This window comes from Talaromyces rugulosus, chromosome VI, assembly GCF_013368755.1.
Source record: "Talaromyces rugulosus chromosome VI, complete sequence".
NCBI classification, from domain to species: Eukaryota; Fungi; Ascomycota; class Eurotiomycetes; order Eurotiales; family Trichocomaceae; genus Talaromyces; species Talaromyces rugulosus.
Window position 1 is genome coordinate 1,610,394 of NC_049566.1, and position 16,354 is coordinate 1,626,747.

At 46.2% G+C, this 16,354-nt stretch overlaps 6 protein-coding genes across 6 annotated transcripts; 3 read left to right on the forward strand and 3 right to left on the reverse strand.

Annotated features, from left to right (window-relative positions):
• Positions 1-1,950: 1,950 nt before the first annotated feature.
• Positions 1,951-3,115, reverse strand: TRUGW13939_10906 (uncharacterized protein; the record flags this gene model as incomplete). Its single annotated transcript, XM_035494016.1, has 3 exons — positions 1,951-2,267; positions 2,329-2,887; positions 2,945-3,115. The coding sequence occupies 3 exons, from the start codon at positions 3,113-3,115 to the stop codon at positions 1,951-1,953; spliced, it is 1,047 nt and encodes a 348-aa protein (XP_035349909.1).
• Positions 3,116-4,454: 1,339 nt separating this feature from the next.
• TRUGW13939_10907 (uncharacterized protein) lies at positions 4,455-5,548 on the reverse strand (the record flags this gene model as incomplete). Its single annotated transcript, XM_035494017.1, has 2 exons — positions 4,455-5,402; positions 5,459-5,548. The coding sequence occupies 2 exons, from the start codon at positions 5,546-5,548 to the stop codon at positions 4,455-4,457; spliced, it is 1,038 nt and encodes a 345-aa protein (XP_035349910.1).
• A 1,119-nt stretch (positions 5,549-6,667) lies between these two features.
• TRUGW13939_10908 (uncharacterized protein) lies at positions 6,668-8,029 on the forward strand (the record flags this gene model as incomplete). The annotated part of the gene is made up of 1 exon (XM_035494018.1): positions 6,668-8,029. One exon carries the CDS (start codon positions 6,668-6,670, stop codon positions 8,027-8,029), a length of 1,362 nt encoding a protein of 453 aa, XP_035349911.1.
• Positions 8,030-8,174: 145 nt separating this feature from the next.
• Positions 8,175-9,923, reverse strand: TRUGW13939_10909 (uncharacterized protein; the record flags this gene model as incomplete). The annotated part of the gene is made up of 3 exons (XM_035494019.1): positions 8,175-8,357; positions 8,422-9,408; positions 9,468-9,923. 3 exons carry the CDS (start codon positions 9,921-9,923, stop codon positions 8,175-8,177), a joined length of 1,626 nt encoding a protein of 541 aa, XP_035349912.1.
• A 1,995-nt stretch (positions 9,924-11,918) lies between these two features.
• On the forward strand, positions 11,919-13,112 carry TRUGW13939_10910 (uncharacterized protein; the record flags this gene model as incomplete). The annotated part of the gene is made up of 1 exon (XM_035494020.1): positions 11,919-13,112. The coding sequence occupies one exon, from the start codon at positions 11,919-11,921 to the stop codon at positions 13,110-13,112; it is 1,194 nt and encodes a 397-aa protein (XP_035349913.1).
• A 634-nt stretch (positions 13,113-13,746) lies between these two features.
• On the forward strand, positions 13,747-15,874 carry TRUGW13939_10911 (uncharacterized protein; the record flags this gene model as incomplete). Its single annotated transcript, XM_035494021.1, has 3 exons — positions 13,747-14,175; positions 14,238-14,699; positions 14,759-15,874. 3 exons carry the CDS (start codon positions 13,747-13,749, stop codon positions 15,872-15,874), a joined length of 2,007 nt encoding a protein of 668 aa, XP_035349914.1.
• Between the last annotated feature and the right edge of the window lie 480 nt (positions 15,875-16,354).

Below are 16,354 nucleotides of genomic sequence, written 5' to 3' on the forward strand. Positions count from 1 at the left end.
ATAATACTCCGTGCTACCCGGTTGCCTTTTTAGTCTAACCTTTTAGTCTAACATGTGGAAAGTCCCGGGTTGTTCGGCTATAAGCGCACGGCCGAATTTGGAGGCGACGATCATGCGTAGTTCAACATTTATATCCGAGAGAAAACGGGCTTGTAATTTTTTCATTTTCTAGTAACGGAGTACTACGGACTCACAGGGTATGTAAAATAATTCTAAGTTAAATTATTAAGAGTGATGTGGGTTATACGACGATCATGAGGTGGATTGCATTGGCGTGGTGACAAGTGCTTTAATATTCCCTTGGTACAGTATCAGCAAATGACATATATACCGAGATGGAAATAATAATATGTTTTCAGATTATTTATTTATAATCCGAAGCTGTACAGCTCTTCTGTGAGACGGCCAGGCAGGCGCTTTCGGTTGATTCGATCCCGAGATACGAAGAATGAATTTGCAAAAAACAAAAATTAGCACGTCAGATAATCAACCCCCAACCCACACTTAAGAGGATAATGCATTTTCCTAGGCCTAGAGCCTGGTCTCCTGCCATTATTGACCTCGAATTTTAGCAAAGCGGGGGGCGGGGGAGATTGCTGGATTTACTATGGTTTGTAGGAATTTGGAATCGTTCAACATGAAAGTAGTGTCCAATTTCTAAGTGAACCAAATTAGGGCAGCGCCACTCCCTTCCTGAAAAATAATTGCGAGCTACATTCCTTTACTAGGAATAGTGCTGATTTTCTTCAATGTCACATAAAGGAAACTATACTGTTGGTCTTTCAGCGGCATAGACCGGGTTTAGGACGAGCAATTTATTTAGTCGACTCCACCAGTTGACGCTCATGTAAGGCCTATTATTACTTGGCCTCTGCATGATAACTGGGTCTAGTAAACTGACGGCTGTCTTCAATGGTATGCTATTGTGGCTGCTGACTTCCGGTGGAGGATGATATATTCGCATGCGAGTTCTAGAATTTCTAAGTGGCTGTTGGAAACATGAGGTAGTTCATGCTGCATGCGGTTTCACTCTTATTAAATATATATAATACGGCACATGTGCACCTGGAAGTAGAACACATGATATTACATGTACCTGGTATTTGCCGGTCCTTCCGCTAGCTCATAACAGACCGTTTGGAAACAATCAATCTGTTAGTGAGCAAAGTAGCATCTCGCTTAAAAGATAACAGGGTCTGCTATCGTTACACAGAACCATTGCAAACATATAGTAGTTAAATCGATAGTTATGCAAAGAATAATACGGCGTAAAACTAATGCACCTCGATGTTTCTAGCCCCCACGCGGAGTTATCCTGATCCCTCGGCGGCGCAAGCCGTCTGGTGTTTTTCATGCCTGAGCCAAATATCCGTACTATAATAATACATAAATATGGATAGTCTGTCAGTATAAAAGGATTCCAATAAGATTGAATTAGGGTACTTCCGCCGATAGCGCTTCTGTGGGTCGGTACCGGTATTTGGGGGCGATCCCTGAGACACGACAAGTACAGGGTCGACACCCGAAATAAGGTGCTGAGGTGTAGTTGGTTGACAATGCTGTTGTGTCCGTAATTTAATCTATAAGAGGGGTCTATGCAGCCACCTTTTACTACATTGGAAGGGGGACCTGAGTCATGATCCATCTCACGCTGTTAATACAAGCCCCATTGAAAGCACTAACACTGAGCAGGCTTGCATAAGCTTGCAAATGCCCCCATAAGCGACCTGACCGAACCAACCAAGTAATAACAACACAATAACAAGACAAGGTGGGATGAAATATGAACACCCATAGGTAGATCGTGGAAATTAAGCGCTGTGGGTACTTTTCAACAATACTAGTACAGAGAATAGGTCATACAAACGAACTCGTAATAGGTGAACAATAACAATGAAAGAGAAAGCGCCCCAAAGATTCAAAGAGAAAAGAACTGCCCCAAGGTGCCACTTAGGCCGCGCTATGCTCCACGGCAAATGACTTGGACATTGTTATTTGGTTACCCTGGTTCATCGACTTGAGGGGAATTTCGCTCTCAGTACTCTGGCGGGAAGTATGAGTTGCATCCGTAAATGAGTATTGGTTACGACTGGGAATCGTATTCCTTCCCCGGCCGGAACCAACAGTGGGTGTCATGCCACTCATTTTGTTGTAGCTGCTGTTGTTGCCATTTCCTTTGAATAGTGGCATTAAGGTTGGCATACACGCGGCGATGGTCCCTAGGGAAAATTCGAGGTCCGCGACGAGAACAATGGGAACGATAGTATCTATGCCATAAGATTAGTTCAAAATCCAACATCTCTACAATACTAGAATTAGGTGTCTCACATGTCTCATCCGAGGCAGTTAAATTCGGAATAAATGCATTGCGCAAGGCGTTTGCAATAGTGGCCATCAAGCCTAAACTCATCAAGGCACAGATACCAAGCTTCTTCCTCAGACTGATCTGAACTTTCCACAAAATGACGATTGGTGAAACAGTGAGGAAGAGGTCGGCCAAGATGGCAAATGCAGACTGAACATAAGAAACATTGAGAGGCGTTTTGTTGCTAATGCAATGTCCTTTGATTGTTGGTGTCCACAAAGCCCGCAAAGGTATACATTGGAGTCCAACAACGAAGCACAAGATGACTGTTGTAATAAACAACGGTGTCAACACTCCCCAAACAGCGATTGTAAATTTTCGGGTTCGTTTGAGGCGCAGGAGGAAAAGCCCAATGGAGATTTTTGTCAAAAGAGCACCACTGACGTTGAGAATTTGGTAAATCGAGTTCCACTTGAGAATCTGAAGTGCCGAATATGTCGGATTTGGAAGATATTCTAGATGCCGTCCCATCCCTGCCGAGACCATGTTGGATATAACTACATCTCCGGCAATCAAGACGCCCTAATGATTGTATGCTGTTAGATATTGATCCGGGAAGAGTAGGAAAAACACAATTACCAGCGTGACCACGATCAAAATATCATCGTATCCAAATGATTTTATCATGAAAATTCTCACATAACAACGTAAAATGACACTGACAACAGCTATAATGAGAAATGACCATGTGACACCATTCACCGCTGGGCCATTGTCGTGGTCGCTGGGAAAGCTCGCCGATGAAGACATTTTCTGTGCATGTAATGAGACCAGTTAGTGGAGCGAACTGGCGGGGGGCTTTTAATCAGTAAAGACACCAAAAGATAGATCGAGTATATGTACTCCGTATCGGCCTCCTATTGAATCAGTAGCCACAAGAACGCCATGAAGTACAGGGGTGCAGAGGCTACTTTTTGAAAGCGAGACGCTTTGATATTAGTGAATGAAAACAAGCTGGGGCTAATGTACTAGCGATCAGCCTTTCAACTATAGTAGGTCGTGGGGGCGTGGAACGGGTGTACGTAGTGTTATAAGACCTTCAACAACATTGAACTCGGTTGGTAAGAAGTACGGTGATGACTTTGCTATTATTCTCGTGATCAGATGGATCGCGACTGAACGCAGCCAGCATTCTTTCGAGAAATTATGAATTTCACAAGCGAGAAGTAATTTATTGGACACTGATGAGATGATTTTTATATCAAAACCAACCAACCACCAGGTAAATGTGAATCGCCCTTGTGTTCAAATATATTAAAATTTAACACGTACATTAGCGTCATCCTAAACAGGGAGCAGATCTTTACCAACATTACACATGCAGAATCGCGTACATTGAATCCGCAAGTAGTTAATCATCGTTCCTGAAGCCGGGGAGGATCATTGGCGTATTTTTTTATGAAGAAGTTGGTTTCTTTGGCTACATCAATACATCGCCCGTACGAAGTCGGAACATGGCGTAAACTGGATGCACTATCAGCGTCTGTGCCCAATAATGTATCCACTGTGCAAGTATAGACTCCGAGGGAAGTCCCAAGAGATTCTGGTAATTTTACTAGTACTATTCGGAGTTTAACAACGGAGAAAAAAAGAACTTTTGCAGCTAGGAGCTTAGCTGCATACCGGATACTGCCAACAGGATTTTATCCCTGTCTAGCTTCTAGAATGACAAGACCGGCCCGTTTCACGGCAGGATGGGACCCACAAAAAGTAACCCTTGGTCTGAGGGAGTAAAAAATTCCTGTCAATAATACAAGATCAAGACCAGGCTTACGAACTCTTCCGAAAGTAAAGATGATCAAATCAAAAGGAAAGAAGAAGAAAGAAAACAAGGAGCTCAACTATACGACTAAAGGCGTCTTTAAATAGATCAATATTTGTTTTTGTTTTTCTACGAGGTTATCTTTTGATCGCAACGACCTAGAAGCAGAAACACGCAAAAAAGGGACATCCCCACAAAATAATAAAAAGAGCATAGTCATTGCTGATGCAAAATCTGCTTGCATATTAGCCCCCATTTCGGGAACGGTGGAATGGACGCCAGTTCCAAGTCCGCTTTTTCACACTGAACACTAGCTAATATGATATATCAGATCGCGAGTGGTAGCAACGGAAGAGCAAAAAGTGACATCAGCCAAATGCTCCAATACTTGTAAGTTATCGTGTCTGAACGGGGATCACGCCATAACAAGACTCGGAAAGAGACGAGGACTGCGAAAAGGCTGGGAATGGTGGCAGCTATCAGCCCATAACCACAGCTAGAGGCCGGCACGGAAATGGATGAAAACCAATATAACGGGGCAAGTATTGACCAGGCCAAGACTCCACCAGTGATCGTCCAACGGGCCATAACATCACCAAGGGCCAAGGGCGCGGTGCTCCGAGCTCGTGCCCGGTCTCCCTCCTGGTCTTTGAGGTCTTGCACATGCATGGTCGAGAGGATAATGGCCGAGACAATCCCAAGCCATTGGACCAACCCAGCTTGCAATGCATCGTTCAGAGACAAGTCGCTGGCGACGCGCATCGCCCCACAGCCATACACAAAGTAGGCAGCGCTATTAACCCCGTTACGTACCAGGAAATGCTCATCGGCGCCCCCAAGGTCATTATACATCCATGTCAATAGTAGGCAAACAATTGTTTCCTGTGTGGCCCCAAGATGCAAGTAACAAAGGCTCACCACGAGAGGGATCCCGGCGAGAAGCAGGCGTCGCGCCTGAGAGGGGCTGATTCGCCCCGCTGGTAGAGGCCTCCAGGGTTTATTGATCGCATCTTCGACCATAGCATCTTCGCTGCGTTGATTGGATATCGAGAATAGTAAGACATTCATCCAGACCCATAAGAATGTCTTAGGGACCCGGCACAGTGTCTCCCACCACCAGAGCCCGCCCGGCCCATGGGTTGTAAGAGTGCCTTGTACTGATAGAGCAGCACATGTTCCCAGGCAAGTGACCGGAATAATCATGGTAGGGACGTCGTTACGTGGGAATAGATAGATTGTCTTTAGAAAAGAGAACATGTGTAGCAAGGCGCCTTTCTGTCTAGGAATGAGTATAGAGAAGAAGAAAATTTTGAAGTAAATCCAGTACTCACATGCTCGGTAAAGGGTGATTTTCCCATGGTCTTTGATTTTTCTGTGTGGCCAGACGCCGCCAGAGTGGGAGTTGAGCCAATTGCCTCCATCTGGAAATACTATAGATGAGGCTTTTCTCGGTGATGATAATAAAATATCAAAGAGGTAGTTATTGTCCGTGTCAATTGGTAACTTTGGCGCAAATCTAGGGGCACATGCTTGGAAAGTGCCCAGATGTCATTTATATCAGAGGTCTTTCGGCCTCGTACGTACTACCGTGAAATCTAACATAGCACTTGAGATTCCGAAGTATCCCAAATTACACCGGGTTACGGGTCGTCATTTCGCTAGTCATGATGAATTGTCAAAAGGTATCCCTGGTCTTTTGTGGAGAATTATGGCGGTGAACTAACCTAGCTCTGTGTATGGCTTGGAAAATGTTCAAGATTATGCGGGTGTTAATGATCCGAAATAAGTGATTGTATGCTCCGTAGTCCAATAAACAAGCTCATTGCGCATCCGGGACAGTATTATTGAGGGTCGATGCGCTGCGTAGGATTAGAACTTTTGCCGCTTGGAGGTTCACTCACTTACAATGATCGGCAGCATATCCACAATCCAACCTGTTGGGTCGAAGACCGGGAGCACGTAGTTAATTTACTTGGCCACCCGTTTGCACGGACAGGCTACGGGTTTTGTCCGGGGGTGTGATTTTCCTTCGATTTAGGCCCTGGTACGTACTTGTTATACAATGGGGGCCGTACACTAGCTACAGTAGCAATGGCCTTTCCTTTAATGGTCCATGGTGGCTCCTTAAACTCGGTATTGCAGTCGAAACGGCATTAGATATGGAGTTCTGGGTCGATGTGTTGCTAAAGGTAGGCCTCATTACAGCTGCAGTTCATGATTACCCCTCCCGTCTGCATTAAAAATCATCAGTAGCATGAATCAAGATGCTGGGACTTATTTCTACTGCAGGCCCCACCACACTGCGTCCGTTTTGCCGTGATAACGACCCCTGCTCTCCGGCGGTCCTTCGATGGTGTAACTAACCATCCTCGGCTGCAAACGAAAGAACAATAATATAGTAAAGTTTCGGATTACCCACATGCAGGAACTTCCCGTTTCCCATCTCTGTCTAACTAGTTATACCTGTGTCGTGCAATTTCAGGCAAGAAGACATATTGAAACCGGACGCAAGTCGCGTTTCTGGACTTATTACCTCCGCTATGCTGGTCATAACGCCCTCGATTACTATAGCCGGATTCATTTTCCTCTTTTATATTCTTTGGGTCCGGCAATTCCGCTATCATCGAGCTCGCAAACATGCCCAACTTCTGGCGCAGTCACAAGCATTGGATACCCAGGAAATGCCTCTTCCTATAGCCCAGGAGATATATGACTCTCTTATGCATGCCGAGTTCCCATTTTGGTTTTGGAAAGGCATTGAACTTGCCCTATTCCGCACTTACGCTATCCCCACAATATCCTCTTTGTTAGCCAAGACATCGCGATTAGTGTCACCGGAAATTCTTCCGAGAAGATATGTCGAAACAGAAGTGCTTTTCCTAGAATTCGCACTGCGTAAATGGGGTACAGTCCCTTGGCTCCAAGCAACGGCGCGAACTCGGGCTATCCATGCTGGGTATCGAAAGTCAGGGGCCGTGAGAGAGGAAGATATGCTATTCACATTAGCAGCTTTGGCTACCCAGCCAGTGACACTGGTTGAACAATTGGAATGGAGACGTCTAAACGAGGCTGAGCTTTGTGCCGTCGGGACTCTGTATCGCGCAATGGCAGATGCATTTGATATTGACTACTCCGTGTATCTTGCTCCATATGTCGACAAGAAGCCGAGTACCGGTCTGCTTGGTCTAGACTTTTACTATGCTTTACATGACTGGCAAATGGCATATGAAGCTAGAGTAATGACATATACACCGCAGAACAGAGTGCTCTGCGATGCCGCAATCGGCCTTCTACTATGGGGGGTTCCTGGCGCATCGGTAAAGCAGTTCGTCACTACAGCACTGACAACCGTTATGGACGACTCACTGCGCGAAGCAATGGGATTCCCACCAACTCCAGTTTGGATTGCCAAAATTACAACCTCTCTGTTGGATGCCCGACGATGGTTTCTTAGATATTTGTGCCCGCCGCGTCCAGATGCACTGAAGATTCAGCGTTGGAAAGATTTGGATCCGTCATCTATTGGATGTGCATTTGCACCAGCAACGGCAACTACTAACAAGGAAAGTGACACTGGTTCGGGACTAGAGTCAAATTTCCAGGGAGAGCGGCCTAAAAATTCAAGAGTCGGGATCTACAAAACTCCCACCACGAGAATGGTATCGTATGTCGCTGCACCGTACTTTGTGAAGCCCACCATATGGAATCGTTGGTTCAGTCTAGGAACATGGTGGTGGTGGGCAGTGGGTCGTCCGATCCCAGGCGCCGAAGAAATTCATGAACCAGAGGGTTATTCTATCCTGGCCCTGGGACCGCCTTTGGGACGGACAACCGCTGCCCAAAAAAGAGAGGAGGAAGCTGTTCTGGCAGTGGGTCTCTCCAAAGGATGGCAGCATCTTTGATGGAACCTAATCCATATAAAAATTTATTGATATGACCCGGTTAAACTATATTCACGACATAAAAAAGAGGCATTAATTCAATGTTGCAAGTCTTCTATTTTATGTCTAAGTTATTGTGAAAGAAATGAATCTAGCTTTAAACATATTACTGCATCTTGGCTTTGCTTTCCCAATCAAAGATATGCAACGCATCTCGGGATTTGGCCGCTTCGTTTAAGAGCGTCTGCTTGTGTTTTGCAGAACGTGGCGTAAAGCGAGCTTCGAATGGTTGTGGTCGAGAGTTTTCCGTATTGGTATATGCAAAAACATCGGGTTTTATTTCGTCACCCTATTGGTTCAATTAGTCAGTCGCTGTTTTTTTTTTGGATCTGCATGAGAGAAATAATAGTCACCTTTTCGTCAAGCCCCGGCTGAATATTAAACGCCCAGAGCAGCCGGACAATAGTAATCCACAAGGCCTGTTCGGCCAAATTCTGCCCACTGCATGCTCTACGACCCCAGCCAAAGGCATAATGGCCCTTTTTAATCGGAAATGGGCGCTCCAGTCCATCATAGAATCTTTCCGGACGAAAAGTTTCGGGGTCAGGGTAGTCACGCGAGTTTCGGTGGATGGCCCATGAATTCCCCGTAATCGCAGTTCCCTTTGGGATAAAGTATCCTTTGTACACGTCGTCTTGAATAGGGGCATGGGCCATGCCACCGAGAACAGTGACTGGTCGCCAGCGGAAGACTTCGGAGATGACAGCAGCAACATACGGCATTGAAGATTCGTCTTCCCAGCTTGGCGGACGGTGACCATCACCAACAATACTGTCAATCTCTGCCTGTGCCTTTTTCTGGACGTCCGGGAAGACGCACATGGCAAGGATGAAGGATAGGGTTGTGCTTGTCATCGTAGCCAAGCCTCCACCAACGACGTTCCCAATCAAAGAGCCGATTTCATTCGACGAAAGGTCACTCTTCTCTCTCTCTTGTAACAGCAACCGCGCAAAGTTCTTGTCAAAAGTTGCCTCTCCGCCTTCCTCTGTCAAGGCCCACAGATATTTTCCAAACAGTTTCGAACCAGCCGCTAGCTCTGTTGGCATCTTGAACAGCCAAGCGGGAAGCCGCGTCAGAAACGGTAGAGTCTCGATGATGTAGAATCCAGGGATGGCGAAGTTGGCTGCCTCAGTCGCAGGAATCGATAGCGCAGCTAGCTGGTCGTGCACTGTGTCTATACGGCGCCCCCAGCCGATGATTGAAGCTTGCGAACAAGCAAAACGCCCAATGGCATCTGTCATCTTGTCTGGTGTTTCGAACATGTCACGGAGCATGATATTGGCCTCATCTGACTGCGAAGGGCGGAATGTACGGACATTTTGTGGTCCGACAATTGCATGCTAATAACGTCAATTCCGGTTCCCGTCGGCGGGAAAAAAAAAAAGTAAAATATACTCACAGTCAGACGTCGATGTAACCGCCATCGATCCCCGTACGGCTGCAAGATTTGGTTCGTTGTTGTCGCACCTGTGCAATCGCCCATTAAGACACACCGCGGACGCGATGAGTAAATCGAGGCCCGTTTATCCAGCAAATCCGAAATGCTCCATGCGTCGTTACACAAGATAGTCGGCGCAGTGCCATTCCAAATCGTGATCAAGGGACTTTTGTATGTTTTTGTAGACCATTCCTCAAATTTGAGCCAGGGTCGTTCCCCGGGGATGGAAAAGTAGTTGCCAAAGAGAGGCAGGGGAAATGGACCTGGCGGCATCCGACGTCGAAGACTGAGAACTTTGGCATAGTCGATCAAGACGCGAAGAATGAGGAATATGGGAACAGCGATGCCGAGCGACAGTCCGACATTGTATATTGAGGCGTCACTCAGTGCAACGGAAAGACGGGAAAAGTCTGCCATTGGCAGTGGAAATGGTTTGCTCTCTTTTTTCGGTTTCTGTATTTCCTCTCTCTCTTGAAAAAAAAAGCATGAAATAAAAGAATATTTTACCCTGCACGTGGCTCAAGAAACCTCAGTGCGGGGGTGCGCCAGCTTTTGCGGAGTTGAAGAGATCTAATGCAACGCTGTGTCTAGAAAAACGGCCAATGGTGGCACAGAGGATCGGTTGTTTGTGGAGTAAAGTCCCCGAATGGAATGTGGATTGCCAACAGCAGCATTACTATACGTGTTGGTTTGCCCTTGGCCTCATTCGCTCATTGGTTTTTAGTTTTACATGCTTGGAAGCACGAGTCAGCCAACAGGTGTCTATCGTGTTGGCCCGAAACAGTGGTTGGGAAGAAATAGGAGTGTGTCGGGGTAGGTGGGGGTAAGATGAAAATAATGTGAAGATAATCCCATCACTGAATCATACCGAAATCAGGCTAGCGTATGGGGACCTTCAATCACCTTTCATGCACCCAGTATGCACGTCCAAGGCCAACAGGCTGTAAAAGTGACGAGTAAGTAAGACAGGAAGGAACAGAGTTAAAGACGCACTGTCATTACACCCGCTATATGCGGTTACTTACCCAGACACTACTGTGAGACAAAAACAGTGAAACCGGCGATAGAAACAGAGAACTTCCGTATATTGTCTTAAGACTGTCCTGCAACGATAGAAGTTGAACGGCGAGTCGTCATAGTAGGAGCCGGTCCATACAGCGAGCACGGATGGTGGATAATAATAGCGACAAATGTAAGGTATCAGACGTGTGAGAAGCGCCTTAGATAATGACAATGCCCTCTGGGTTGACTGGCTGTGTTGGGTTTACGAATACTGGATACAACATTGAATGGTATCCCAGATAGCAATAATGCGTGGTAGCTGCTCTTCGATGTATCCATATTTACTGGGGACCCCTTACATTTTGGCCTTATTTTCGGGCTGCAAGTCTTTACTGAGGAAGCTTGCAGGGTGGCCTGTAGGTCTGTAATACCGATTTGACGCGTTTGAGAAGCTTGTAAGCTGCTTAGTGCATGTGAGGCCTTATAAAGGGGATCTCAACGTACTGAGGAAGCTTGTAGCGAGGCTATTGCATGCACTGATTAGTGAGGACTGGGGGGGTGGGTTCCAGATGTTAACGTTGATGTTGGTGCGAAGCCTGCATGTGGTTATATATATATATATATATATTGATATATAAGACGGTGGTGTTGAGATATATATAAAGGTAAAGCGTGTATGCCGGTAAATAATATTATAGGGTTTGTTTACACTATTCCTATTTCAAATGTTAGGAAGGAGCGTGCGAGAATGCGTCAAAAAAAGATTAAAAACCCATTTGATACCCCTTGGAAATGTCTTCAAAACTGGGATGTCTCTAAATTCTGATACATTTTGTAAATACAGATGATACAAATTATAATATATCACATGTTTTTTTGGAAAATAACTGTATTTGCCAGTTGACGTCTTTTACCCGCAGATACGGGTCTCCCTATTTCAAAACGTTTCCACCACCAGTTTTTTAGTGTTCAAGAAAACCCCTTTCCCGCTATTGAATTGCTCCTAGAAAGAAAGAAAACCATTGTTAGTTTAATAAATAAGCTTTTGATATTGTAGCCTTGCATCATGGGTCCTGTAGTCTTCGCTCGAGTTTCTGCATTCTTTGGTCGCGGCTTTTTTCGTTCTCAGTGTTCTCAATTTTTGTGGCTGCGCTCTCGGTTTGCATTTTCTTGACTGAATCTTCCAGCTTGGTCAAAAACTGCAGCTCAGCAAGGACAGCGATGTATACGCTGCCAGCCAATAGCAAGCTGGGGAATTGAAGGACTAACTATGACTCATCGTTTCTCATTGGTCGGCGCATTTGGCTGTACATGTAGCTAATGAAAAATGAGATATAAGAACCCTTGGAATGGATATTTGTTTATCTTGGCCACTCGGATTTCCCTTGTATTTATGCAAAGACAGCAGAAATGAGCACATCGCCCAATCCTTCCGGCATCCGGGCTCTCATTCCGGGCCTTCGCCTCGGGAGATATACGCCCGGGCATTTGAATTCTCTCACCGATGTGCCAGGTGTGCTTGTGCACACTGAATCTATTATCAAGAAAGCCTCGGAAACAGAGCGTGGACTCGCGATCAATACCGGGGTCACCGTCATCCTGCCCCGCCGCGACTGGTTCGACAACGCCAGCTATGCAGGCTACTTTCGCTTCAACGGTAGCGGGGAGATGACTGGCTCGCACTGGCTCGACGAGACTGGCCTGCTCAACTCACCCATCGTCCTCACAAACTCATTCTCGGTTGGGCCCTGCTATAGTGGAATTTACCAGTATGCCATTCGTGAATATTCCAAGAATGGCAAGCCGGCCGACTGGTTTCTATTGCCCGTTGTCGCCGAAACTTGTGATTTGTTTCTGAATGATATCGCGGCCATGGTCGTTACGCCCGAGATGGTGGTTAATGGGATCGACAATGCGTCGAGTGTAAAAGTCCCCGAGGGAAATACGGGTGGAGGGACTGGGATGACTTGTCAAGGGTTCAAGGCAGGCACTGGAAGCGCCAGTCGCATTATTGAAGGGGTAGAATTTGGGGAGAAGAAAGCGTATACAGTTGCAGCGCTGGTCCAGGCAAATTTTGGCGCCAAGCGGGATCTTCGCTTTGGTGGTGTCCCTGTGGGCAGAATCATGCTCGAACGAGAAGAAGCAAAACAAGCCTCGGCCGATAATAACACCACTACTGAGAATACCGAGGAAAAAGACGAGGAAAGAAGACTGGCTTTAAAAGATGGCAGTATTATTGTTGTCCTCGCCACAGATGCTCCCTTGCACCCGGTCCAACTCCAACGTCTTGCCAAACGAGCCACTGTTGGTGTTTCAAGGGTTGGTGGCTGGGGATCAAATTCTTCCGGGGATTTATTTCTCGCATTTAGCACTGCCCAAGGAATCCCAAGAGCTCCCCCGTTTAGTTGGAACCCCACAACGGAGCAAAAGGTGAGCGTCGTGCAGGATGTCACCATCAATGCTCTGTTTGAAGCCGCAGCAGATAGCACAGAGGAGGCAATTTACAATGCTTTAGTTGCCGCAAAGGATATGGAGGGGCCACTGGGGGCAGCGGAGGCAATCGATCATCAGGAGCTGAAAGCGATAGTTGAAGAGTATCTATAGGTATTATTAAGCAATAATGAACATTATAAAAGAAAAACACAAGTTAACGTTCATTTTTTGATCAATTTTTTCCCCCATTTTTCTTTTGATGAAGAAACAATTTTGGTTTGCCTTAGCTTGTGGTAGACAAATCATGTTCTGAGAAATAGTGTGCATGAAAATTGGATCCTTTTATCCGTTATTCTCTTTTCTAATTCAATAAATCCTTATAAGACCACTGGGAACATTAGAATGGACAAGCCCTCTCTACTTCTAGTATCTTTTACTTTGTCACTAGGAAATGTAGGGAAATCGGGGCCACTGGGGTTTTTTCTAGTCGTCTTTCCTTGTTATTCTTTCTGCAAATTAGCCATATCTTCTTTCCTTTCTTCTCTGTCTTCTTCACCTCGTTTTTTGTCAACATGTATACACAATTGGACGAGGAGGTCACGGGGTCACACGTGCCCCGGCTGCTCGGCTGTTCGGCACTTCGCAACGGCCGCTCTACATCAATTGATACATGACTTTTACCTTGCAATCACCACATGCATGCTGCGTTGATATGCACTATCCGTTGGCAAATACACTGTAGACGATTATTCAATGGAATTAAATTTGCTCCGTATCGCCACTTTGTCGAGATTGAGATAGCTGCATGGATCAGAGCGTGCAGGCCGAATCGTCGCGTCGCGATGCTGTGCTGCGCCGATACAACGTCGAGCGGTCTTGTTTGAAATGCCACGAACGCAAGATTCGCTGCGATAGGCGACATCCTTGTACTTCATGTATGCGGCTGAACATTCAATGCATATACCCTGGCCCGGAACGAGGCAAACGGCGCCAGCATCACAAGGCGGCCATCTCCGACCGTTTGGCGCAACTGGAGAGAACCATCACCACGCTGTCGCAGGCCCATGACGAAGACGTCTCTCACCGGAAACCAGAGAGTCCTTTGAACGAGTCAACGCCAAATAAGCCATTGCCAGTACAGCGGGCTCCCTCCGAGGCTTCTACAAACAGAGGGCTACTGCTACCGGATCGCCATTACATCAATGACCAACTGCTTTCGCGGCTTCTCACGAATGTTAGCCCTACTCCTCCTACTCCCGGAGGTCAAATACCCACTGACTAGCCACTTATATATAGGAAAGTGATTTACAGGCAGCCATGGGTGGTAATGCGGTCGATCCAAGTCGCAACCAAATATCGTCGATCAATTTCAACACGTTTTTGTTCGGCGGTGGACAGCCTGCTGTCGACTTATCACTCTTGAACCCATCTCGATCGCAGGTTTTACGGCTTTGGCAGGTTTATTTGACCAATGTCAACCTCATGTTCAAAATTCTTCATGTCCCTACCATCCAGTCCTTGCTGTTCGCTGCTATCAATGACATGAAGAATATCCCACACGATCTGAATGCTTTGTTCTTCTCGATATACTTTTCCGTCATCAGCAGTCTCGATCCGGAGAGTGTCGTTCGTATTCTGAATCAAGACAGACCCTCTGCTCTGCGGCGCTTCCAGAAAGGCATCGAGATTTCATTGGCCCAAGCATCGTTCTTGGAGCTCCCGACTGTGACCTCATTGCAGGCATTTGTCATGTTTCTAGTATGATTTCTCTGTCATTCTACTTACTCACTTCCCCCTACTAATAGAAATCACACCAGATGGCCATGCGCGTTCACAATAAATGCCGCTTGAGCTGGACACTTGCCAGTCTCGCAACACGACTCGCGCAGTCTATTGGGCTTCATCGAGACGGAAAGAATTTTAATTTATCTCTCCTAGAAACCGAGACTCGACGGCGGCTGTGGTGGCAAATTGTAAACAATGAGAACCGGGCAGTCGAGGACCATGGCATTGCTGTTGGTCTGTCATGCGGCTTCTCCGACACAGAGTACCCGCTTCATATCAATGATACAGATATATCTGCCAGTTCAACAACTCCGCCTCCTCCCCGCAAGGAGCTTTGTGACATGACTACCTTTCTAATCGCTACCACGACTAGCAAAGGATTTCGCAACTACTTACAGCCTATTATTTACGGGCACCGTAGAAATGCTGCAGATGAACTTTATACAAAGCAAATGATGGAAAGCCTAATAAACAAAGTCGAAAAAAATTATATGCCGCTTTGTGATTACAACATTCCTACTCAAAGAAGCGCCTACCTCCTTGCCCGCGTTCTTCTTGCGAAGCTGGAATTTCTGGAGAACCAACATTCACTTGCTTTGGACGCCGCTGAAGATACCGGACCACACCACATCGACCAGAGAAGCGTGGCTCTAGCTCGGAAAGTGCTTGACCCGAGCAACCTGATTTTGCAGGATGAACTTCTGGTGCATTTTCACTGGAATTTCCTTTCTTACACGCAGTACTCGGTCCTCATATATCTGCTCTGGAATCTGTGTGTTAACCCAACCATCGCCGACGCCGATAGCATTTGGAACGAAGTGAATCTGCACTTCGGCTTGATTGAATCCAAAAAGTCTATTGTCGACCTAGGACCAAAATGGCCGCTCATGGTTCGATTGAGAGAAAAGGCGCTAAGCATCAAAGAACAGCACATAGCCAAGACTGAGGCTTGCAAGGAAGCGCAAAAGCAAAATAGCACGTTGCCTACTCAGTTACCCGCGGGCCAGTCGCATCTTCAGTCTGGCAGTTTCACCCGAGAAGCAGAATTCTTGGGTTATATCAATTGGGATATTAGCTCCCCGTCCACTTCGGACTGGGCTAATTTTACTCTTAATTTGGATAAATTGAGCTACGAAGTGGGAATCTAGTATTGCATGATTACTTTAAGTCATGTAGGAGGCTTGTTAAATTATACATAGTGTAAACTTGCATATAAAGATATTTTAATAGCACCTCCGTTACGGGCAAGGTTTAGGAATAATTTTGCGTCTAACCCAGATAACTCAATAAAGTCTCACAGATCACGTCCTATGGCCAGTCTATCCGTCTAGCTAAAGTGACAAAAAGAAAAGAATTAAATCCTATGCCTCATCTCACCAAGTATGTGCCAGCCTCTCTCCTTGTTTTATAATACTCTCCAATGGCATCGACGGTTTCGGAGAATGTGCGAGTCTAGCGGAATTTGATCGAGGGCCAAAAACCTCCTAGTATTAAACGAGATGGCTAATTCTCTGCGTAGTAAATCATTGTTGAGAACAGCGTCATGGTCTGCTTGTAGAACCGACCTCCGGGACCTCCAATCGTCGTACACAATGGATTTGAAGTGACCGCCCAGAAACAACATAGCG